Raw genomic sequence first — 26,702 nt, 5'->3', positions numbered from 1 at the left:
GTGAACTTTTGAGAAATATAATATTTTGAGGAACAGTATTTTTATAATGATATTCCACCAACTTTTGATTGGTTCATCCATTATGGTATTCCCGTTCAGACTGTTTTGAAATAGTAACAAGTTATTTAGTATCCAAATTTGTGGATTCGAGTAGTTTTGGGCCATGCCTGTTATTCTTCCCCAAACATATTCATATGATTTGTAATTTTATCCACAAATGTATGAATGAATGAATGTATGTATTCCTGCACTTAGCTAACGTATGGATTATTCCTTTATAGATTCTTGTATGTCACATTAATAAATCTCTGCCACAGATTTAGAAATCAAGTCTCGATAGTTTGGAGAGCATATTATTGGAGTGATTCTTTTACTCTGCTGCTTCTAATATGTTCACTACCGTACCTTTGTTTGATTTCAGACCATAGACATGAAAAGCTATGTCCACCTGTATCACTCCATCTTTATTGAGAATTTTCATAACTCTTCTCATCACTAAGTTTCCATAATCTTGCAGCGTATTGAAGTTTTAAAAAGTGAAGTAGGAGTTGAATTCAGGAGAGCCATGTCATCATTATGCGAATTTGTCAACGATATTTAGGGATTTAGTCAAATCCACAACTAGTTTCACTTACAATTTCATGGGCCAAGTGAGATTAAGAGTTTTTTTTCAAATATCCATCAGATGTTGACAGAGATTGTGGTTATTGTAGAAATGCATGCTGCACTAAAACTTCAATGCTGAATTATCTTTAAACAGCTACCTAGTAGAAATACAGAGATCAGATCTTTTTGTTCTAGAATTAACTAAGACTAGGATTTTTGTTTGATTGCATCGTGGAGAATGAAAGAACTCTGTTTCTTTTTATAGGTGAGAATACACTTTTACAATTTGCCACAACTATGTTCAGATAAAATTCGTTGAAACCGAATAACTATTTCTTTCTATACGTTCAAAAGAGAATCACACACTTTTTCACTTGCTTCCAGACCATTGATAACATTATGCAGATTCTGTTGTCCATCAGAGTCTTGAAGAAAAATGTTATGTTCTTTTGAGAAGGTTATGCTTCTGAAAATCATTCTCATCTCTCATTATTCTTGTTTTACTTCATTCGATGACTTTCTTCACAATCTCCAGTGATATCCACAATGATGTCAACATACTTGAACAGAATATCTTTGATGGAAGATTTATATAGTAGCAGCCATTTTAGGAAAGCCTTTGAAGAACTAGCTATTCCATTCACTCAGTTTTGGATGATCGAATGAGGGTTTGCTCCAAAGCATGATCGGTTGTCACATTTATTAAATTTTCAAGGTTTCATTTGACAGAGTGTCAATGTATTGACTGTATAGAGTTAATGTTTCCTTATTGGAAATTATATTCTACTTCTATGGGTATTTTTTTAAATTTTTTAGATATAACACAGACTCCATAACATAGTTTGTGTGATTGAATGAAAAAAGTATGGGATCTATTCTCGTACAGTTTCTATGTGCAATACCAGAGTCCTTCCTTATAAGCATGAATACAATTTAAGATAATTTAAACTATGTTACAATAATCAGTCATAAATTTCAAGTAGTCATTGATTTTGCATCGTGATTCTAAAAAAAATCCACAAATAGCTCCTGACTTCTTTCAAATATACTTTGACAATATCTCATATTTGAACCGTTCATGAGTCCTTGTAGTTGTTTCATTGAATTGATTGCTTGCTCTCACACCTTAATAATACTGATCTCCCCTCAATAGATTTCCAACAGTATTCTCTCCAAATATATCAAATTCAACAAAGATATCTCCCAATTCACTTTCATTCAAGTACCACCCCAAGAAAATCAGTCAAACTCAGCCAGATGAAAAGTATCTATTCATAGATATAAGTTACAGAAATCAGATGATAAAGCTGCGTTTACACCAAAGTTATTAACAAAATGTTAATAACTCAATCTTTATAGATTCTATTAGATTGAACGGAACTTGGCAAACACATATGTCCATCATGTGTATGATAAGTTATGTTCAATCTAATAGAATCTTTAAAAATTAAGTTATATTAACATCTCGTTAATAACTTTGGTGTAAACGCAGCTTTAGAGTTGTATTTCCTTTGTAATCAAATATTTAGTCATATCACATGGGAGTAATTGGCATTATCTGTGCTTCAACTGTAAATTTATATTAAGAAAATATTTTACTCCTGTTATACGGTGCTCTATATGGGGTAGCCTATATTATTTGTTTAACTTACTCCATTACTTGACTTTCGCAATTCCAAAGTGATCATTGAACTAAATCGAATAATTATTCTCTCTTAATGGAATGTCAGTTTTTTATCGACTGAGAAACACAATAGGATTCCTAACAAGATGGTTTATCATTACAATGTAATCATAAATAATGATAATGAGATGAAGTTTGTAATTTTGACCATAATTTGTATATTATGATGAGAATTATCAATTATTGAGGCTTGAGAGTTGAAAAATAGTGTTTAGTGACCGAAAATACATAAGATAGCGTTCCTGAAATACATAATTTGAATGCATAGACTAGTAGGAGCGATGCGATGGACAGGCCATTACGCGCATTAATCATGAGGGAGGACCGCGCCGCAGCGTAACAGTGCTACTTATCCCCCTCCCACTGCCGCATCTATGATCGTAACCCCCAAACTATCTATATCATTGGATTCAGGAAGAAACGGCCTACAACGTTTATTGGGAGCATTTTCCTCTAAGTCGGCTAATGACTTGAATATTCGAGAAATAACAAAAAAGTCCATAATAAAAAAATACATTTTTCGAGATATTTTATTTTTTTATGGAAAAACTATGCGGTTTATCGCAAAAATGTACAGGACCACATTGAAAGCCAGTTATGTGTACATAATTTTGAGAAAAAATTAAAAGCTGTACTATGAATAGTAACTGCAGGACAGGCGATTTTATAAGCGCGCGTTTTTTACAACTTACCCCCCTCCCTCCCAAGCTGTCGACCACCCTGGGACGTGACGACATCGAGTTTCATATACACTAAAGACCCCCTAACAATAATCCGAAGTCAAATTCTCTGCCTCTCTCATGTATGCTCAATGTAAGCCAGCGCCTGGACTAAAAATAACTTTCTCAGTCATGGACGTTTTAGAATCAAAATCGTTTAACCAGGTATTCGGTCTGATTTATTTCTGATATTAACTCAAAACATTTTTATTAGGCCCTGAAACTGATCGAGAATTTGAGTATTCAAAATTTATCACCTGGACGCGTTTCGAATAATGTCTCTATAGTAGTTACTGCAATCATCGAAGTATATTTAACTAACTGAAACTATTCTAAAAGAGAGTGTAGAATGTTTATTGTAATTTAATGTAATTATTTTCACATCCAGACTCTCTGGATTCTAACAATGAACTTCACTGACCACCTTAAAAAGACCAATCTTTTATTGATACTTGACGGTTAGCAATCTCAAGTAGAATACTAATCAGAATGATGATCCTACCTACATCCCAATTTATTGCTATTGGTTTACAATCAACTATATTGGCAAACAAAACGGAATCCAAACATCAGTAAAAAGTTTCTTTTTAGCTATTGCACAGCCTCAACCAAGAAAACTAAAAGATCATTCGTAGCAATCTCAATGTGGCACTCTTATTCTATTTTAATGTAGGTATATTCTAGCTATTGTGATCTCATCAGTTCATGATTATATATGGTCTAACGTTGAAACTCTTCCAGAAGTCCCAGACATTATCAACAACTTTTATTGCCTTATCCAGTCTCCAACTTGAGAATACTCCTACAATGACATACTATTCTCTCAACAAGATTACATAGACATCTTTAGACTCTTGATGAAGAGTAGATAATGATTATTGAATAGAATTATCCCTTTAAAAAACTTAATACTTTCCTATTCTATCTTTACTAACATAATCCATCCTCACGATGGGTACTTACTTGAATCTTAAAATACTATAATCTCTGTTCCTGGTGAATGGATAATAATATTGTTTGGATTTGGAAACTGATCAAAACTGCCATAGAAGGTACTTGTTCGACGAAGAAAGTAATGAATGCTGCTTCTAAAAACAGGAAACTGCGTACAAGGTCAACTTTCACATGATCGACTCTGCTTCATAATGAAATCATTGATCGATTAATGATCGAGTCCGGGTGAATGTTGCTCTCTTTCTCCCAAGTATCCAATGAAAGCTATTGGCAGAGGTTTTTGTTTCGGTTGTTTCAGAGTTTTTGTGTACGAAAAAAGCTATTTCCCATGTCACAGGGGATAAAACCCAACTGTCTTATTCACGTGTAAACTTATAATTTATTGGGAAAATCTATACAAATAACCAAAGACTTGGTAAACAGATAATAATAATATCGAGTGCCTGGCGGGCTCAGGTATGGTGTCAGAGTTTTCAGGTCGCAACTGATCAATTAGATAAATAGATAGATCTGTGAAATAACTATAATTCTATAATTTATAGTTTAGATGTATCGTGTAAATAATCTTTTGGACAATACGAGTATATGTACTCAGTATACTCTTCATTTCTATTTGTCATCATGAAAAAATATTGTCATCAAATGAGTTGATTAAGAGTTAATTCAATCAATCACATTCTCACCAATAAGAGAGTAGCGATTTGATTGGCCAATGGAGGGAGGTTTAATAAGAACTCAAACTATCACAAGTCACAAGAGCAAACCAATGAGAGATTAGCAATCATGACAACATTTGATTGAAATTGAATAACACAGAATTCAACCACTCACAAGCCTTTCAATGGGAGAGTTATGACAACAGCCAGTGGCAATTGAGTTGGGTAAAATTCATCCAATCACATGCTAGACAATAATAAAACAGCAATTCCGTCGTCATGACAATGTGTCAGCCAATGCAAGTGAAGTAAGAAAGAGTTTAACCAAGCACAACCGCTTCTTACCAAGTTGAATTATTTGTTGATTACTTTATACCGCTTTATCTCAAGCACAACTATGAGAGAGAAGCTATAATGTTGTCATTACAATAGCTAAAGCCTTGCATACACCGGTGCGAAATCGATGCGAGACGCGGGATTGTGACGGGAGCAGCATAATTTTCAAGTCGTAAACTTGTTGAAATTTCCCACTCCCGTTAGCATCACGCATCATTGAAATCCCGTACGTGAGGCTCAATGAAAGTATGTTGATATTAAATTGAAATTCAATCAATTATTAACTAACCAATGTAAGAGTTGTAATTTTTTTGTCATTACAATATCCAATGGCAGTTGATAAGAGGGAATTATGGCATTTACCAACTAATGAGAGAGCAGCTTTGTTGTCATGGTGATAGTCGAGTTGAGTAGCCTAGTATTCAATTACAACCTAACGTACTAACCAATGAAAGAGAAACATTTCTGTTGTCATGGCTTCAGCCAATGAGAGTCAAATATGACGAAATTCAACAAATCATAAGCTTACCAATGAGAGAGCCGTGATTCCATCGTTATTACAACAGCCAATGGGAGTTGAGTAAGAAAGAATATTGAAGTGATACACAGATAACCTGCATAATTCTTATGTCTTCTGTATGTGGAACCAGATTCTATCAAGATTTTTTTGGGTCAAAAGAATCTCCTACTACGCGTCTTAAATACCTAAACTAAATGAGCGTGAAAATGTCTTACCCCCAGCACTATTAAAAACCTTGATAATACACTAGAACTGGGTCTAATCAATTCCTACTATTACTTACTAAGTAATAGTAGGTATTGGTCTAATACCTTTTTGATATTGCTCTCGAAGACTATTGACTTGTATGCTCTGTGCCTTCGGACTTCTTGAGAACAACTTTTTCTCCAAACTCTCCTTGTTCTTTTGAATTCTTAATCCTTGAATTTGTGCTGTATTTTGATATCAACATTTCAGCAGTATTTGGTATGGGTGATAAAATTTATTCACTTACATTTCAAGTTTACTGTATAAATAAACGAATTCCAGTGTTACATGAACATTTCAACTTTCCATTTACTTGAGACGTTGCGTATTTCATTCTACTATACTCAATTCAATTTACTTTGACGCAATGTATTCATCTAGCATGAACGATTAATCTTCATCACAGTGTTTTACTATCTTTTCCTCTGTATTTTCTCACTCCACTCCAACTTTTCCTCTTACTCACCCTCTCTCTCAATGTTGAGAGTAGCTTGGTTATAGGACAGGGTTGGAAAACTTTCTGTTTCTCCACCAATAGGAGCCATGTAATAAGTAAATCATCTACAGAGTTGATAATCTTCTCTAATATAATGTGCCTAGTCTCTTGTGAGAAGCATTAGAAAGGGCAGTGGGCAGAGTCTGTCAAGAGTGATGGGTAGACTCTGCCAGAGAGTGGAACGTTAACATAACTTTTGATTCAGTTTGATGAATAGAGTTTTTCTCAATGCTTCCTTTTCTTCTCATCTTCTCTCATCGCTTATTTTCATTCTACTGTTTTATATTCTTCTCTTTTATTGTCTTATATTATTTCTTCGTCTTCTCATATAATTATTTAATTTAATTTCTATCTCTCCTGTTCTTTTCTCTTTCTCTACTATTCTATTCTCTTCAATTCTTTACTCTTTTCTACGCTGATCTCCTCTTCCTTTCTTTGTTTTCTTTCTCTCTTTTCAGTTCCCCCTTCATTTATCAACAATCCCCTCTTTCCTCTCCCTTCCTCCTCTCTTCATTCTTAAATTTCCTTATTTCCCCCATTTCCCCATTTATTCTCTTTTCTGCTCTCTTTTCCTTTCTCTCTGTTTTCTCTCCTCTCCTTTTCTTTTATTTTTTCCTCTCTACACCTTTCTTATCTATCTTCACAATTCCTCTCTTACCTTTCCTCCGAAGCCACTGCTTACTGCCCAAAGAAACAGAGTACAGCGATCTCGTTGCTGGCGGCGGTCAAACAACTTTCTCATCAAGGTCACTGTCACAGACTCCACTCCATATCATATACATAGAAATGCATTGAACTGAATACAAAGACATAGTTCTATATTATAGAGTAAAGTCATCGGTCATCAACATACAACTGACAGGCGTTTCATCATTATCATCATCATTATCATCATCATTACCATCATCATCAGACGTGTCATCGATCACTGGACAACCTGGAATAGCCCATCTTACTCTTTGCAATAAATAACTACTCTTTGCTACTAATAGTAATAAATATGACTACACCGACATCATCATTTTATCTTGAACAAAGCAACATTCGATTACAAAGATTTGGATTGGTAGGTATACTGTAACTGGACAAAAAGAGATTGCTGGATGTGAAGACAAAAAACTCATAAAATCTTCTTGATCTACGAAGAATCCAAACAATACAGAATTTGAAAATAATAATCATTTACACTTCGAACTAGTGAATCTCTCTCCATGATGATTTTCAACTTAAAAAATTGATCCCACTTGTTTCTATATTAAAACCAATAAATCAGTGTATTCCAGTATATTAGAACCATAGAGAAACAATAGCATAAGCAATAGCAATAGCATAAACTTACGCTATTGTTTCTCCACAGTATGATTAGAACCTTCTACACAAAGTTTGAATGATGTCCGCGTCTGATCTCAAATAATCGTTGCAGGTTTGACTAAGTTCATGTTTTGCAAGAGCAAATCAAGATCGCTATTTATTTAATCCTACAATAAATTTGGAAAAGCACGTTATAGCTAACTGCTTGAGTTGTTTTTCATGTTAGAAAAGCCAAAAGCGGGAGTGTAGATCGAAATTCCCAGTATAATGAGCTAGAAATTCTTAATTGCACTAAAGAATCTCCTGGATTGAGGTTGTACGATAATGGAAAAGTTTAGAAATTGACATTATTTGATGATCAGGCTAGTATTCTTAGGATTTATGTTTAATGAATTAGAAATGCAGATCAAGATAGTAAACTAGTCCAGACTCTTGTCTTTACAGCAAGATTTATTCTTCAATAATATTCTTTAATAATAATATTCAATCTTTATTCTTCAATAATATTCAAAAATCCATTTTCCTTTTTCTGTCTTCTTTTTTGTCGTCTCTCTACCTCCGGTTTACAGAAACGAAATTGATGACTGCATAGCTTGAGCTAGTGAAGTCCGAAACATGTAAATTATTGAGGAATCTCATCCGGAATTGATTTTTGTGAGTTTTATTGGATAATCTCATGCAACAAACTGCTGGTATGACGTTAGGGACTTCATCAAACAAGAAGAGTTCGATGACTCAACTTTCATCAGAGGTTGTCTCTGCATTGAACCTGCTCACTTTCATATTTTTACAACTCATCAATGTGGGTTACGACAGGATATCACTCAATTCTTCACTTTCATCTAAATCTCTTTCAGTTCTAATAACGTAACCACTTTCACAGCTATTGAAATAGTTGAACAATCTGTTTTAAAACTTTAGTTCTCTGGAAATCTGTAGAAATTCAGTCATGAAAATTTAAACTTATTCTTATTTTGAAGTTTTTTAACTTGATGACTATTTTGCCATTTTCATAAATATTCATTGTTTATCCGTATGAGAAAGATAAGTGCAGCAATTTAATTACTGTACTTCAAAGTTCTGTATTTTCGTGGCCTTTTCTGATAATAGTCAGTGAATGAAAGTTGGCTATGGCTATACTAGAGTGTTCCCATCGTTCATTTTCGTACATGCAAATTAACGAATGTGCTATGTATTTTTATAAATTAAGGCTGGAATCCCATTCATCTCAAACCGTCCCAAAGATATTCACATTTGAAAATACTAATAAATCATAAAGAAATGGAATAATTCAGATTGAAATGATGCTAACTTATATGATATTTTTCGTTTGGTTTGCGAAATCAAATATAATTTTTCATATAGTGGCTCGACTATTATTGTTGGAAACTTGTGCGCTAGCCAACATTTATTTTATTTATTTATGAACTATAGGATGCAATACAAGTGTAAACAACGGGCATTCGCCCAAAACTGCTCAAAACCTTAATTTAAAATGAACAGTCCAGAGTTTATGATTTGATTTACCTACAAATTCAAGTCCAAAAGCGTGTATCAACTAGAATTATTAATTTATAACACAATAAAATAAAAAATATTGAAAATTTCACTTTAAGGTGAAAATAATGTTTGCCCTATAGATTCATTTTGTAGATAGTTTTTACCTATAATTAAATAAAATTAGCAGACACATAGAAAATAATTTAAATTGTATTAAAATTTGAACATTCATGTATCAGGCTCAATATCAGGAATTAACTCATGTATGGTAACATTCATTAATATTAATTTCATGGAAAAGAAAAACTTTCTTCTTCATCTATTAAGATTTCTATAAAAAAATCACTAAATCATTCGAAAGCCTTAATGCCATAAGAAAACAGAGTCTGAAAAATCTGGTGTGGCGCACTCACACAACTTTCCTTGCCGTTATGAAAATTGATCACCTGACGCTAGTGTTCTCGCGCATCTCAAGTCCACTATTCAAAGATATGAGACAGCTGGAGATAGGACAATAACGCTGGAGACACACGAGGTCTGCTATCTCTCCGTAGTGAATGATTTAATAGAACCAACAGTTGCCAACAGTTTGCAATTTAATAATCACATTTTCTCGAATTTCAAGCTTATTTTCAATTTTAGGTGAAAATATTACAGAACATTATGCAGAGATTTTCATGCTCAATCTTTTCCACTTGAAATTTTTTGTTTAAATTGTATATGAAGGCTGATAATTGAGAATCTAAAATAAAACTTTTCATAGCTCCTGAAATTTTTACAGATAAAGGACTTGGTGCAGTTGATAGAACTTATCAATGACTATTCCAGGTATGAATTTGATCAAAATCGTTGGAGCCGTTTTCGAGAAAATCGCGAAAACCCCTGTTTTTGACAACATTTTCGCCATTTTAGCCGCCATCTTGGATTGCATTTGATCGAAATTGTTCGTGTCGGATCCTTATAGTGTAAGGACCTTACGTTCCAAATTTCAAGTCATTCCGTTAACTGGGAGATGCGATATCGTGTACACAGACGCACATCGGCACATACACTCATACACACACACACACACACACACACACACACACACACACACACACACACACACACACACACACACACACCACACACACACACACCACACACCACACACACACACACACACACACACACACACACACACACACACACCACACACACACACACACACACACACACACACACACACACACACACACACACACACACTTTTCGGACCACTTTTTCGGACTCAGGGGACCATGAAACGTATGGAAATATAGAAATTGGGGTACCTTAATTTTTTTCGGAAAGCAATACTTTCCTTACCTATGGTAATAGGGCAAGGAAAGTAAAAATATTAAATTATTAAATGTCCCAAAGTCAACTGGGACTACACATTACAATAACATCAGTACTTTTATCAACAGAAGGTTGATTAACAAAACTCGGTTTCCTACATTATATTTTAACATTTTACGTACCTTAGCGGTTATTAGGCGAACTATCTATCCACACATCGCGAAGTACAATTAAATCAAGGCATGGCAATATTTAAGCAATCTAATCCATTAATTACGGTGACGAAGAAGGACCTTTGTGCCACTACATTTAACTACTTTAAATTAAATAATAGAATATTTAATAAACTTTCCGAATACATATTCAACCTCAAATGGTTACTCGCTAACTGATCCTTTTCGAACAATGCCAGGTCTGGTTTGAGGCTTCACTCCTCTAACGATTTAAAATCTGTTCTCCTATTGGGGCGAGATAAAAGGTGGGGAACCAATTTGACCAATCATCTCGTGGCTTCTAGAGCCTTAGGACAAAATAGTAACTGCAAAATCATTAGTTTTTTATAATTGTAATACTTGCTGTTTCCCAACTTATCGCACTCTATGTCGCGACAGGAAGGCTAAGTTTTAGAGATACTGTAATTCCATAATCTACATTCCTCGACGACACATTTTTTAAATATCTATCCTGGGAAACTCGAAGTCATGGCCGTTCGTAATAGAGAGAAAGTAATTTATTTCGCTAACTCACTTACAATAATGGCTCTAGTCTATTGCGTATTAAATTTACTATTATAACTTGGGAAAAGGCCTGAATTAAAAAGTGAGTAGAAGATACTATAAGTTCACTAACACTCAAAAAAGTAAATTAGATAGTTCGGATTTCCAATGCATTCATCTATTCCATTTTTGTATGATTTATTAGTATCTTTAAATAATGTGAATAAATTAATTTGATGCTATACTTTGGCTCATTTACCCCGAGTGCACTTTGTACGTCTAATCAACCTTATGTATCTTGTCTCCAGTGTTCTCACATTGTTTCAACCCAATCACTTAATAATTTGATTATATCAATATCCAGTTTCATATTGCAACATGTATAGACGATTTTTTTTCCAATCTCTTCTCTATGGTACATCACTCCACACTTGACTAATTAATAACAATATTACAGTACAGTATACGAATAATATTTCAGTAATAGAATACATACATAAATATATACAGAGAATTTCCTGTACCTACAACTACAGCCAAGAATAGAGTTCATACTTACTTCTATGAACTTGCTATCTATGACTATTATTTTGCTATAATCTTACTACATCTTCAACGCTTTGGAACAATACATTATAACTGTTATCTATAAGCTGTTAGCAGATGATAATATACCTGTGACCAGGTGCTTAGCAGAGATATAATCTCTCTGAGAGATATCATATAATGCTACAGTGCTATAAAATTATACAGCGTTTTATCTCTCTGTGCTTATATTGTGTTGTATCAGTGACCTACTGGCAACTTTCTTTGCTAGCACCATCACAATTCATTCATTCTCTTTGAATTAATATTGAAAAAAAACCTGGCCTTAACGGATATTCAGCATTTTCTGCATCGCAATTGTACAGTATATTCCCGACAACGACTTTAATGATTTGTGGTGCTGTTTCTTAATGAATACGTTATCAGAATAGTAATACAGTAATGCAGTGTGAGGGGATGGAAATAAAAAAGCACTAATTTAGAGTTCCTCCTTTGCCATGTAATCCGTATGTTTATTTTTTGCGGTTTTTTTAATTATTGTTTTTACATTATAATAATTTCTTTGTTTATCCATCTACTTCCTCTTTCCTCCTTCTTCTCCACCTTCTCTTGCTAGCAATTTTTCCTCTTCCACTATTATTATCTCTTTTCCTCTTCTCTTCCCTCTTCAATTCCAAATTCATTGATCTTCACATTCTATTCTCTATATCCGTGTTTTGAGATAGTAGTGAGTTCATTCTGCATCTAGAGATAAAAAAAAACCATTCCTGAATTATGCTGTGGATTCTGTTAATGCAATAAAGATTTCCAAATCTCATGTCGTTCGCAAGAAAATAATGAAAAATTGAACCAATGTCATCTATCGGTAAACCATGGAATCATTTACCGAATACTGCACGTTGCTGAATTGCTTGCTTGTGATTGGGCTGGAGGTGTGGCTGATTGGAGGTTGGAGTGAGAATTTAGTTACCGTCGACCAATTACATCACCAAGAAGTATGTCATGAGACGGTTTTTCAGTATTCTTCTCTGATTGGCTGGGAATAATAGCGGATTTAAACTGGTATTATTCTATTATATTATTTATTTTATTATCTTCACATTTTTCCCATTGAAATCAATCAATCAGCATTTATTTATCTTTACAAAATTATCTATAAACTATAATAATAGATATCATAAACTGGAAGAAGAAAACAAAGCTTACTTAAAAAATATTTAGATGCTTCCTTTATTTTTAGGACTAATAGATGATTTCGTTCGTTTGCCTGCCAGCGCCAACTCTCAAACGGACAAAAACGTGACGCCGGTCTGATATATATATATATACACACTTTACTCCTATTTTTCATCCACCATTAGTTGAGGATTCTGAACATTTTTGTTCGCCTTATAATGGAGTTCCCACAATATTATAATTGATAAAGTCTATAGAAAAGAGACATTCGAAGTTTAAATCCAATGTAATATTCCATAGCCATTCGAATGTGTTAGGCTTATTCAATGAAGCCACCCACAACTACTTCCCAATGGTTTGTACAATCGAACATCAACATCTTCGAGGATTAAGTGTAAGAGAGGACCGACTGCGCCTTAACTTCGCCCTCCTAGGTCAAAATAAAGGCAGTCATTCAATTCAATTATATTCAATTCAACATCTATAAGTCTACCAATTGCTACAGCAATTGTTTTACCGATATTTACAACTCATCGAAAACTGTCTTAGCTCCACTTATCCTTCATCGTCCTTCCCATTACTGAAGACTTAACTGGATCTTATTTGGGCATCTTCCTCATCAAAAAAGAAGTGGCCGATTTTCATCATAAATTCAGTTCTAAATACAGAAGCTTAGTATGGCCTAGTATGTAACCCACTGAACCCATGGCCTAATTGAGAAGCCACGTAAGAGATGGCAATAGCTGATCTATAACAATAATTATTATTATAAAAATGTTATGTATAAAATATGAATTTATAAAGTGAACCTCAAACAATAAGCTGTTTGTAAGTCGGAACAGCCGATAGCAGTTGTATGTAAGATGATATGGAACCCACAAGTTGTGGGGGCACTCATTTTTCATTTTCAACCTTCTCATTAAACAAGCTTAAGCGTGGAGCTCAGGCTTCTGCCCTGTCCCCTGAGGGTTTAGAAACATCTCCACTTCTGGGGGGATCAGAAAAAAGTAGCTTTTAAATTTTATAGATATTGTCATATACAGGAGCCAGTAAGCTACATCAAATATTGTCCCCGTCAATGAATGCTATTAATGATTTGTTCAAATATCTCTATTTAAATTACATCTATTTTTATTTTTCAAATTTCTGTTTGGGTTGATCAACATTGCAAATTACAGTGTATTGAGATATATTTGTTTTTTGGCAGCGCGAACACGCAGATGGACAACGACGTGACGCCGGTCTACCTGGCGGCGCAGGAAGGCCACCTGGAGGTGCTCAAGTTCCTGGTGGTGGAAGCGGGGGGCTCCCTCTATGTCCGCGCCAAGGATGGCATGGCGCCGCTCCACGCCGCCGCTCAGATGGGCTGTCTCTCCTGTCTCAAGTGGATGGTCAGTCTCATCAACTTAATCTTAATAAAAATAGTCATTAACCCTGGAATGGTATACTATCTTGGAGAAACATTAATGGTATTTATTCGTATTTTTTACAATTCTTGGTTTATTCATTAAAAGAACAATGTTTATGCACTCAAAAATATCTATTCACCCATGATATCATTTCAGATACATGTTGACAAGCTATAATTAAGAGAATGATGATTGAAAAGCGTTTTTAAGCAATAGAAAAAAATCAAATCTTATGTCATGTATTATAAAACACTGAAAATTAAAAAATATATATAGAACAATATAAAGTTTCTCTGTGTAGATTATATGTCCAATTGATATAGAAATAAAGGTATTTATGAGAAAAAATATAATATGTTCATAGTTCTTATACCTGCAGAGATTTCAAGTATATCTTCTGATCCACTTACACTATCATTGTCTGCTTCAGATGTGTCACTTCTACTTTCGTTCAAAATTCTATCAATTCCAGAGTTACTGAGTGCTATTTTTCAATTCAAAATAATCCTTAGAACATACCACACTAAATATAAGTCAAATCACGCACTAAACAATACTGTACATCTTACAAAAAATTAAAAACTAAAAAAATACACCATTAAAAAATAACACTACTGGTATCTATTCGTAAAATATCTGCAACAATGCTTATAAATAGATGAGAAATATTGTCAACTAGCTACTGTGACTAGTGCAATAACTTCGAAAACCTGTTGTGATAGATGGCACGACTACTGGACGCAGCCGGGGCACAATATTCATTCTTGTAGAACAAAAATACTTATTTCGTGCAGAAAAAATACGAATAGAGATCGTTCCAGGAAAAACATTATCAGACACATTTATAGAATATTTAACTTTTAAGATCAGATGAAATTTTTCATCTACCACAATTATTCAAGGATCCACAAGATAGACTAAGAAAAGTTACAAAGAAAGAAAGAAAACAAAGTTACTAAAAATGATAATACCACAATGTAAGAATAAAAAATACAACAAATAACACAATGTAAAACAAATAACATAACAAGTATAAAAAATACTAAATACGCATCCGAGTTGAGAAGAAGGGGAAGAATTAGAGGTTTTCCAACTAGGTCTAAATTAAATTAATGAACCTTACTACAAATTGAGATATCGAGATAGTATTTGTAATGTTAAACAACGCTACTCAAACTCACATCTGAGGAGAGTGAAGTCCTATCTTTGTCGTGTCAGTGGAAATTTGTTTATTTTTTCCAATCAGCTGAAGTCTTAGGGCTGTATAAGTACGTACTAATCTTACTTATAATGGGCGGTGTGAATAAAAACGACTAGGACAAGTAAATACTTGAATGACAAGTAAACGCCAAAATTGAAGTGAATAAAACAGGTATTCACTCTTACTCGGGAGTAAATACTTGAGAGGCTAGTGAAACCCCGAAAAATGCCAATTTTGGTGTGAATAAACGCAAGTAAATACTTCTGTAGCAAGTAAATACTCGTCTATTCGCAAGTCAACCCGACCCCAGACTTGCAGTCGTACTTGTACACGAGAGATGGCTGCATTTATGAACATGCTTGGTATGAGTATGTATGAGTATGTGTGAGTAGGGAATAAGCCTATTGTATCTTTCAAAAGTTTAATAGATTCACAAATATTATAAAAGTATTGCGTAACATAAATAAATTATTCATTTATAATGTGTGTTACTTATTTATAACTAATTATTAATTTTTAAAATGCAACTATAATATTTTCAGAGTTTTTAAGACTTTGAATTTGTGTTGTTGGTGATGACAGGTGCAAGACCAAGGCGTGGACCCTAATCTGAAAGACGGAGACGGCGCGTCGGCGCTGCATTTTGCCGCCAGCCGCGGCCACCTTGACTGCGTCCGCTGGCTGCTCAGGCATGGTGCCAAACTCACCACCGACAAATTCGGCAAAAGTCCTATCAACGACGCCGCCGAGAACCAACAGATGGAGGTCAGTGCAATGTCCAAAAATTTATCTTTACAGAATCACCTTGAGAATGCTTTACCAACTCTATTCTCTTGTGCACCGTAGTTATTTCTACTTCACTGCTTCCATGGTATAGATTCATGTTATAGCCTAATGTCGGCACCTGATTAGCATTGGTACGTTTTATCCTTGTCAATCATTAGACAAAGCAGATAGCTCTACCTTTTTCCATCTACGCACCGCTGCCAATTGTCTGTACCCAATGAAGAAATATGATGAACTAACAAAATCTTTATTGTCCATTATAAAAATGTATTATCAATTCATGAGAATATATGGGCTATTTTCTTGTTACTTCAGAGAGAATTATTATTAACAAGAATCAACAATTATTGGATAAGATATTCCGCGATATATTGATCCAATCCCAAGATCTTGGAAGATCTTGGGATATAGAAGATTTTGGATGAAAGATGTTTTATCAAAAACATTATCGAATTATCAAATGTTCATTTATCAATAAATGTATTCATCAAATGTTTATTAATACGGCATAACGTGTTTTTTATCTGAATGCTGATTGGATCATTCATTATTTTGAATGAATAAATGATAGATCATTATAGAACTATAATCAAATACTGTCACAGTGATTTACAAATCTGTCCAAACATGAGAAATGCGCGATGCAGTTGAGACATGGTTGAGGCTGAGGCTGGCCGACGTTTGATAGCAAACAACTTGGGAAACAGGTAAATTTATAGATGCATCGCGCAATGCGACGGCATAATAAGAAAAGCGTAGATGAAAGTGAAAGAGAAGAGAAGCAGTCCAGTGAGTGAAAGGATTATCTCGTAAATCAAATGGAACTGAAAGCTAAACTCTAAACAGCAACTCTAAGGTCAAAGCACGTACACCTACCTGGTTTGTCACACCTTCTACAATCAACTGTACAGTATTGGAATCTTACAATAATTCTGTCGATTTTAACGACTTTCCATAATAGTGGAGACTTGGTGACTATCATTACAACAATTACTAATTTATTTGTGTCCTTATTTGTCAGTTGGAACTCTTTGGTCACACCTCTTCTATCAGCATCAGTCAGTTCCTTTTTTCTTTTCATTTTTCTTCTTGTTCTTCTTTTTCTTTTTTCTCTTCTTCTTCTTATTTTCACAAAAAAATGGAACTATTGAAATAATTGATAGAAATCCGTGCTCCGATTGAGATCTGACAACTGTGATACAAATACCCGGGATTCCACTTGGAGGTGAAAGGTATCTGACTTTACGTTCTCTAATAATTGCTCTAGATATTGAATACTAAATCTTATTCTAATCTTTAACTTATCTTTGATTCTATGCTATCAAGTTGTGTAATGGATGGATATCTGATATAGTGAGTCATACTTTGATAGTAATAAATTATTGGTGATGGTAATAGTTTTTTAAATGATATTGGGTATTACAGCTTTATGATCTAAATATTCTTATCGTCGATCTGAATGCTATAATCTTGGGCAACGTAATGGTTATCTTATATATTTATAGCATAATTCAGAGCATTGAATATCGGAGAATTTTTCTATAAATATTATTATCGTCTATCTGGTCCAACCGTCTTGCATAATGAGTTCTTGATACAGGAATCTATGCAATATAAGAAATTAAATCCAAGAATTCGAAAAAAAACATTGTCTCTTAGAGAACAAGTTGCTAAAGTATTCTGGAATATTTTGAATTTAGAATGGACATTAATTGAATAATCTGCTTTGCTGTAGAAATTTCGCCTTATACTTATTAATATTATTATTAAATCTCCTAGAGGACTTGTCTGATTTCGAGATCTCTCATTGGCTCAATTTGGTTCAATCAGTATGTTTGTAGAATGAATCATTCTAGAAGATTGCTATGACTTTGTTCTTTCTCAATGGTAAAAGTGTTTCATATCATAATTATTACTATGCCAATAGGATGGAACATTCTAGACCTCTGTTGTGATTTCAAGCTGTCTCATCGACCAAATTTCCCATTGCATGTAATTTCGATAGACCAGTCTTACTGATATTTGGATTTTTATTTAAAATATTGATTGTTAAAAAAGGAAAAAGAAGATAATGACGCAAAGGAAGATCCTTAGATGTATACAATAGATGGTGGTGACGCCCTTTAGCGTATTTAGATTAAGTCTAGTTTTAAATTAGTTTTAAGTCTAGCGGTAGTTTTGTAGTGGCGAGGCCGGCAGCTGCCGCGCCCTAGCGGATAAGTTAGTATTTAGATTATTCTATCACATAATCGTCAGTTGAAGTTGTCAGCTCGGATTGGACGGTGCATAAACAGGATCGTTGCTGTTTTTTTCGATTGTTGCCATTGAAGTTCAATTTTACACGTTCGTCGTTGTGTTAAAATTATTATCGATATATTAACTGTCCCAAGTTGGGGAAAAGTACAGTTTTTCCTTGTTATTTGTGAATATATAAATTGAAATATTCAACTAGTGCGATCGGACTTTGAATTGTACAGCAGTGTAAAGTAATAGTCAATATAGTAAAGTTATCTTCCAAGCAATTTTCGGACTGATCAGTAATTAAATTGATGCCAGAATTAACATACATCAGATAGGGGTAGCAGATGTACAAGAGAGGCCAACACCTTTTCCCGACTCCATCTTGTCCTGCCACAAACCTAATTCCAATTCCTGGAGTAAGTTGGTATTTTGTATTTGAAGAAAACTACTTGCTGGTGAGTAGCCAAATAAGTCACTTCTGGTATAAATTTAATGCTGAAAATATTACTTACTACATTCAATCTATCAATTATTGCTCTCTTTATTCTAGCATATTATCATTCAATATTTTGCTCTTTAAATTTATCGACAGTCCTCTGCTCTCGCTTGTAATTTGGGCTATCCAGATGGATTTCAAAATAAAATCGATTGATTGGATAAATATAGCATCGAAAGGGTAGCCTACTGCCACCTACTAGCAGGTTTATGAGATGGAGGGTATCTTTTGATCTTATCAATGAGGAGAGAGTAGGTGGTGTCAATAATATAAAAACTTCAATTTTCCACCCAATAACTGCTGGCACTTATTGGCAGAGTCAAGAGTTTGCACTTTGTTTGTCTTGTTGGCCAATCAGATGAGAGTAGGCGGATTCTCAATTCATGCTTCAATATTTTCCCCAATAACTGCTTCTATCTTCTAACAAAATTGATAGTAAACTTGGCTTGCTTGTTGCAACCAATGAGGAGAGACTAGGCGGAGGCAAAATATACGTCATCAACTGCTGTCACCTATAGTGGAATTAAAACGACTTCCAACTCGGAGGGATAAGCAGAGCAGAGAACAGTAGGGTTAAAGCAGCCGCGCTAGAGTGGAGAACATTTTGCATTTCTGCAGTCTTTAGTGAGTGTTCAACAGTTCAACACTCACAAAGTAGAAAGGATATCCATCTCTGTACAACATCTCATGATATGCATACCTAGTTTCCTCTCTGAAAGTACTGCATCGACTGAGCATGTTTTGACAACTTGGCAACCGTTTTTTTCTATGACTATTTATCACACTAATTGGCTGAAATGGTTATCCATTTTCCTTCATTTCTCTGCTCCGCATATCCCTTCAATTAGAAGATGTTTTAATTGCACTATAGTGGCAGAATGGTGAATTGCATGTACCTCGAATCGTCAACCAATCAGAAGGAAGTAGGCTGAGCCTGCTGGTGCGTCATTGAGCATTGAACGTCCTTGCTTGTGATAAGGGGAGTGTTTTCACTGTTATGTTTTCACACAATATTATTTTTGACGCTGAAAAGTTGGATGCGGGAATAAGATATTGAACAAGAGTAAGATATAGGAGGAACTAAATTTGGTTTTTCATTCCATGAATTATGATTTTTAACGTTTTAAGTGTTGAATGAATATTCACAATAATTGGTATGTGATTGCTTCACAACATATATATCAAAATCATCGTTGAGATGAGAAACTATTAACAATATAGGCTTACAATAATGACTCTCTTTCAAGATAGTTTATACTTTTTGGAATCATCTCTTATAGTGTATTCCTTCTCAAGTAGCTGTTATTTTCAGATAGAGAATGATTAGAAAGCTGCAATCAACCAATTTTAACTCATTCAAACTGACTAGATAGGACAATTAATTTTTATTATTCGTGACTCACAAGTTTGAGTTATGTGTTACTGCTATTCGCCCGAATTGTTTGTAAAGGTTAGTTGGTCAAGTTTCCATTATAATATTTAATATAACTTTTGTCGCAATGCTCAGATTTCATCGTACTACACTTAATTTTTCTCGTCTTGTCAAGGCGGTCCAAAATCATCCATCATAGTCAAAATCGGTCGAAAAATGGATAATTTATTGTTGAGTGTACTTAAGCCCATATTCCAATACACAAAAAATGACCAATTTCTATATTCAAAAGCTGTATGTTTTGTGAAATACTTCTGATAAAATTTCCAAATCTAATGAGGATGTGAAAATTGTCCCCCTCTAACCACTCCAATAGATGATACTTTTGATTCAAATACAATTCGAAAGTTACAGAAGATTTTAAAAATGGCGATTACAGTTTCTAATTTTTTTCGTGATTTTACTGTTGATCAAGAGTCTCTAAAACGAGTCTGATACATCATAGAAACTCACGATTGATCCCAAATTGTAGATAAATTCATCCTCTACGAGCTCAGTTGCTTAAAATCCAACTTGGATCACTCTGGAATATCATAGAACTGCCAAAACCGTTAATATGAGAAAAATATCTACAATCATAGGATTTTTTTCAACAATCAAATCTCACTTCACGAACATATTTTTTTTCATGAATCGTTCACAGCAGATGAAAGAGAAAATGCTATTGCACATTTCTGGATCAAGTAATGATTTTTATAATAAGGGGTTACAGAGATATACATAGCTTTGAATACAGAAATTGGCCATTTTTTGTGTATTGGAATATGGCTTTATTCCAACAATAAATTTTTCATTTTTCGACCTAATTTGACTTATGATGCATGATTTTGGACCACCTTGATGAGCCGAAAAGAATCAAGTGTAGTAGGATGAAATCTGAGCATAGCGACAAAAGTTATAAGTGTTTGAAATTTTGATCCTTGAGGTGTCCTTAAGCGCGCCTCTCAACTAGGAAATACTGAAATGAAGTGCATCTAACGGGTGATTCTCATAGAACATGATCTCATGAACTTATGTCATTGTGCGAAATACCAATGTGAGGACAATGTAGTTGGTGATGATGGTTGAAGCTGAAAATGAGGTGTTTTCCACAATACAGGGAGCATTGGAGATAGAGTGCTGTCCCTGATTTCAGATTGTAGAGCACAAAAATACGCCCAGAGGGATTTTGAATTATATATCTAAATGCTAACAATCAGAAAATATTGTTGATCAAAAACTGAAATTCATCAAAATTGATTTTTCCTTGAAATTTCACTCATTTTTGATAAATCATAACTCAGTACTCATTGGAGATAGAGATTTCCGAATGATCTCATTTTATTCAGAATTTTACAATCTAAAAAAAAGGCGAGAGCAAATGTTTCTGTCCGATTACGAGATTTGGCAGAAATAGCTGAAAACTGGAGAATGAGCCGAAAATACGAGTTTTTTGGGCCACTCTGTATCTAGCACAAGGAAATTTTGCATGAAGAAATTGGTTCTGGACTTCTCTTATGTACCCAAATAATATATTAAAAAATCAGAACTACAATATAAATTGCAAGCACGCCACCTTTTTTATGTCTATATTGACTGGACTATTTTGCTTTTGTTTGTTTTTTTGGGCAAGAGAGGAGAGATGATTCTTGTATGAGATTCACAGTACATCTGAGAACAGAATTAATCCTATAGAAAAACTTAATCACGTAGGATAAATTAAAGTTCTGAGGAATTGAATATAGTGTAAAATAGAAGATTGTTAGGGGATAGTAGGGATTCATCTGAGTGAATTGGCTATGAATGAATAAATGGGGGGGGGGAATAATTGTACTAATATCACTGGATCTAAACTTCCACCAAATCCAAAACTAAAATATTTGGCAGGACGTCCAATAGGATCTCTTAACGCCTGATAGGAATGTGGCGATGAGCGACGGTAGTCAAGAGAAATTTTCTAGATAAACATACTTTACAGTATACATATTTCCAGAGTGTAATTCTATACATTCTATTCTTTGTTTATTTAACGTTTTCCTAGCTATTTCAGGAACCCCTTGCAAAAAGTTTGAATAATTCGATTCATGGGTTTCACGTGCATTAGGGTAGTTGAATACTGCATTATTCAAAGACTAGGGAAAGTGTTTTTTGTGATAAAATCTTACCAAATTATGATGATTTCTCGTGAGTGCGTTTTCCCAGATTTTCCAAGGACTTTGATATTTGACTGATGCTCGAACCAGATACTCTGGTTCATTTTTCAACCGGATTCAAGAGGGTGTGATGAGAGGAAAGCACAGTTGAATGGGCAAAAAAATAAGTGAGGCGAAAATAAAAATCTACTTGTAGGAGGAAACGAGAACAATTTATAATTCCATGTCAAGTAATTTTCTCATTAGTACAGAACAAAGAGAAGATGAAGAAAATACAATGACAGCAATGCAATTACAGAACTATCAAATCACCAGAAATTCCTAAGCGACCTCCACATTTAGTACCTAACAGTTGATGAGATTGCTGCTTTCTGACAGATGATGACATGATTGAGATAGAATCCATCAATCTCTAATTTCGGCATTCAGATCATCCGCTCCATTTCCATCATGCTTTTCCATTGAGAAAAACCGCCTGTCATAACCATTCAGACGTCGGAGCTTGACATACTTTTAAATGTACCTATTTTTGGAGATTATTGTATCAATTGTTAGCCTGATCTTTCGCAGACGTTGCAGTTGCAGTTTAATGTCCTTCAATGGAGCTAGCCGATTAGGTCGTATTGCCCTATTTGTTTTCAATTTGAAAGTCATTGAAGTACGGTTGGATTAATTTGGAATTAAATGGAGTCTTGAGGAATGATTGTTGGTTTTGTAAGTGATTAGATTTGGAAGATTATTAGTCCGAATAGTGCTTACCAATGATGACTCATGATTGTGAGCTTTTAGTACTGCAGCTGCAGCGTTGTATTGCGATGCGACAGTCCTTGATATGTTTGAACGAGCATTTTTCAATACTAAATTGACTCTAAATTGAACCTGATGCTCTTTCCAAAAAAGGGGGTGGGGAGAATGAAGCTCTCGTGATTTCATGTTTCAGGAGTTATTATTTTGATTTCTATTGGGGTCTGATGAGAATCTAAACTGAATCCTTACTAATAGCTATAATAAGCTGAAGATTTACACTAATTACTTTATTATTTATTATTCTAAGAATAGTTATAGGCCTACATAATGATTCAAAATTTAGACTTATCGTAGACTTAAAATGAAGAATGAGGAAAATAAGAATTATGAATCCACGCTCTTTGTTGATTAAATTTTAATCAATACCAAGAACTCAGTTCAGATTAGCTCCTACAAAAAGTTATATCCTTGAATATTTGATCGAGTTCTGTATTCTGTACCTATTAAAAGTTGATGAGTTATAAATAATTGAAAAACTCAGACAAACGTTGATAATAAATTCACCAAAACTCCAAATGGATGAATAATTGTTATGTAAGGAATATCATTAGAATCAAAAAAATTAATAATATTATGAAATTTAATTAAATACAAATCCTTTACGAATTACGAAGACCTAAAATTGTTACAAGTAAATGGCAAAATTGCAATGCTGACATAGTTACTACTTACTAGGAGTATTCAATATTATTCCAAAAAGCTCTCTGATTTGCCATCTTATTACAATTTTGATCTTCACTAAAGAATATAGATTCAGGTTTTATGAATTTATTATTCACCCAATTTGTCTTACTACAGTATTATGAGCAGTATTGTACCTACAGTATGATCTACCTCGGTTCTCGGTACTTGATTTATGTACAGTATTATTTCATGCCTCATTCCATTTCAGCTGTTATAGTAATCTAGTAAGCAATAATGATTATTTTGGGAAATTCGTCTTATTCTTGTCTGTTTTGTTGCAGTGTTTGAACGTTCTAGTACAACATGGCACGACACCGGACTACCATGATGCCACACAGGGCAGATTGCACGGCTGCACTTGCCGGAAAGGCGATCCTCACGATCGGGTAAGGTCGACTGCATTCTAATATTCTGAAATATCCTAAAGACCTGATTTTCTAGTGGAAAAAGGTGATGTAAGCATTTAATAAAGACCACACTTGGGTGAATTATGAATAATATGATTAATATTATTTTAATTCAGTTATTTCATATTATTGTACTTAATGTTTCAGATTGTCTTACTGAACTGAGCCCTTATTGAATTTCCTCTTATCGAATAATATATTTTTCCATGCAGATTGTAATAAACCAGTAGAAAAAAGAGATGAAGGCTAATCATTCAAGAGAGGACAATAATGCATCACCAACATTATTCTAGCAATGATAATTGTGGAATCAGTAAAATATTCAAAATCAGAATATTTCAATTCTTGTAATAATTCATGTAAACAAGAATTCATCATAACTCATGTTCTGCGTTTGATTAACTACTTCATGCTCTACGTTCTGTATTTTTGCCGAAGGGTATAATTAGGACGAATAAAGAGCTCTAATCATTCTGTAGCCTATTTTCATCTGTGTCCTTATTATATTTTATATAATGATATATTATTATTGTATTACACAAAAAAGTAATTGGAAGCATCTATTCATTTCACTAAAATCGAAATATTCATCACAGAACCATATTATACTAATCTAAATTTTTACGACGAACTTTATGAGCTGCGACCTGATTAAGGGGACAGTTATCTTTCGTGACTCTCTTCTGAGTTCTTCCTCTTTTTTCTTCTTCGTCCTCCCAAGCAGTGCCATTAAGGAGAAGGGTTAACCAGATGGAATGAGAACTCGGTATCTTGAGCACAATTACAGGAGGCAGGCATGCAAAATATGGGACAGAATCCAATTTTAATATGTCTAAAATGCGACAGACGGTAGATAGAGATGCTAAGAACGAGAAAGGAAGATATGCTTCTTATTTTTCCGTATACTGCTTCTCTCCATCTTTATTACTCCTCAACCTCTTCCTCCTCCTGGTCCTCATCCTTGTCCTCTTCCACCTCGTCTTCTATCTCTTACTTCTCCTCATCCCGGTCTCTTCTCTAATAATAACCCTTCTCTAATTGTTCTTCTAACTCCTTACATCTTCTTCATCGAAGAATTTAATTTTTTATAATATATTATTTTCTTATTCACATTGTTTATTCTTAGCTTTTATTTGTTGATTTTCTTTCCATCAATCATTCTCGTTCTATTTCTCTCGTTCATTCTATTTTCTATTTTTCTATCTTCTTCATTTCATCAGCAGCTTTCATCTTTATTTTGTTCTCTCTTTTTTTGACTTTTCTCTAGTTACTGTCTAGTGTATTCTGCCTTTTCTCCACACTTACTTTTTTATTTTCCATTTGCCTCCTAAATGTTGAATACTTCCAATCTTTCTATTTTCCAATTTTTCTTTTACTTTTCTTTTAATGTTCAATGTGTAATCTATCACTTGTTTTTCGAGTTTCTACTTCATTTTTATCCATCTTTTCCCCTCCTCCTCCTCCTCCTCCTCCTCCTCCTCCTCCTCCTCTTCCTCCTCCTCCCCCCTACTACTATCTGATCTACCCTGCCCAACCACCGCCTTTCTTCTCACCTTCATATTTTTCCTCTTCTACCGCTTTCTTCCACTTCTTCTTCAACGGGAAAGGCTATTAGTAGACATTGTACATCTGAACTAGTTAGCTAGCACACTCTCTCACACTCTACTGAGTGATCAAATCTTCTATCTCCCTCTTCCTCTCAATAGTTTTCTATCTCTTGTCATTTTATATTCCATCACTCATCATCTCCTACCAAAGCTTCTTGTAGGTTTTCTTCTGTGTCATAACTCATAAGTCAGTGTACCATATTCACTCTTCTAATCACCCGCCAGGCAATATAACAACAAACCATTTCGCCACTCTTGCAGGCTGCCATTTTTAAAATTTGATTATTCCTCTGTCACATCACAATAAAATTCGAATGATGTGTATTACGTAATAGTGCGTTTCTTTCCTTTCATTTTCGTTTGATCGCATGCAATCCACTAATCGCACTAATCCGATCCAATAATTCGCCTGCGCGGTAGCATTCAAATCGTAATTACTATTCACTTATGAAATAACCCACAATGCATAGACAGTTCAATGACTTCATTTATAATCTATTATGACAATAATAGTTATTTCTACTTTATTTATTATTGTAGGATTAGTTATAGAATGAGGTAAGAGTGGATTTTCTAATTCTAATACTTGTTTCAGGGATTATTTCATTAATAATAAATAACTCACAATTGTTATTGTATAATGAAGTCGGAGATAACACACAATACATTGAATTTAGGGATTCCTTATGAAATCACGATAGCCTAGATTTTTCC

At 34.2% G+C, this 26,702-nt stretch overlaps 1 protein-coding gene across 6 annotated transcripts in view; it reads left to right on the top strand.

Moving 5' to 3' along the window:
- Window positions 1–26,702, top strand: part of LOC111055269 (espin) — a 136,963-nt gene that overhangs the window by 80,605 nt on the left and 29,656 nt on the right. For 5 of the 6 annotated variants that reach the window (XM_039437862.1, XM_039437856.1, XM_039437888.1 and 2 more), the window contains exons 3-5: window positions 13,994–14,177; window positions 15,979–16,161; window positions 24,256–24,360. In XM_039437862.1, coding sequence (XP_039293796.1) covers window positions 13,994–14,177; window positions 15,979–16,161; window positions 24,256–24,360 — 472 coding nt within the window. Of the gene's footprint in view, window positions 1–13,993; window positions 14,178–15,978; window positions 16,162–18,476; window positions 18,879–24,255; window positions 24,361–26,702 lie in introns of those variants that run through there. The other variant, XM_039437896.1, reaches the window with a different exon arrangement.

This window comes from Nilaparvata lugens, chromosome 1 (assembly GCF_014356525.2).
Source record: "Nilaparvata lugens isolate BPH chromosome 1, ASM1435652v1, whole genome shotgun sequence".
Classification (NCBI taxonomy): Eukaryota; Metazoa; Arthropoda; class Insecta; order Hemiptera; family Delphacidae; genus Nilaparvata; species Nilaparvata lugens.
Note: the sequence above shows the minus strand (reverse complement) of the source record. Positions and strands in the feature narration are given on the sequence as shown.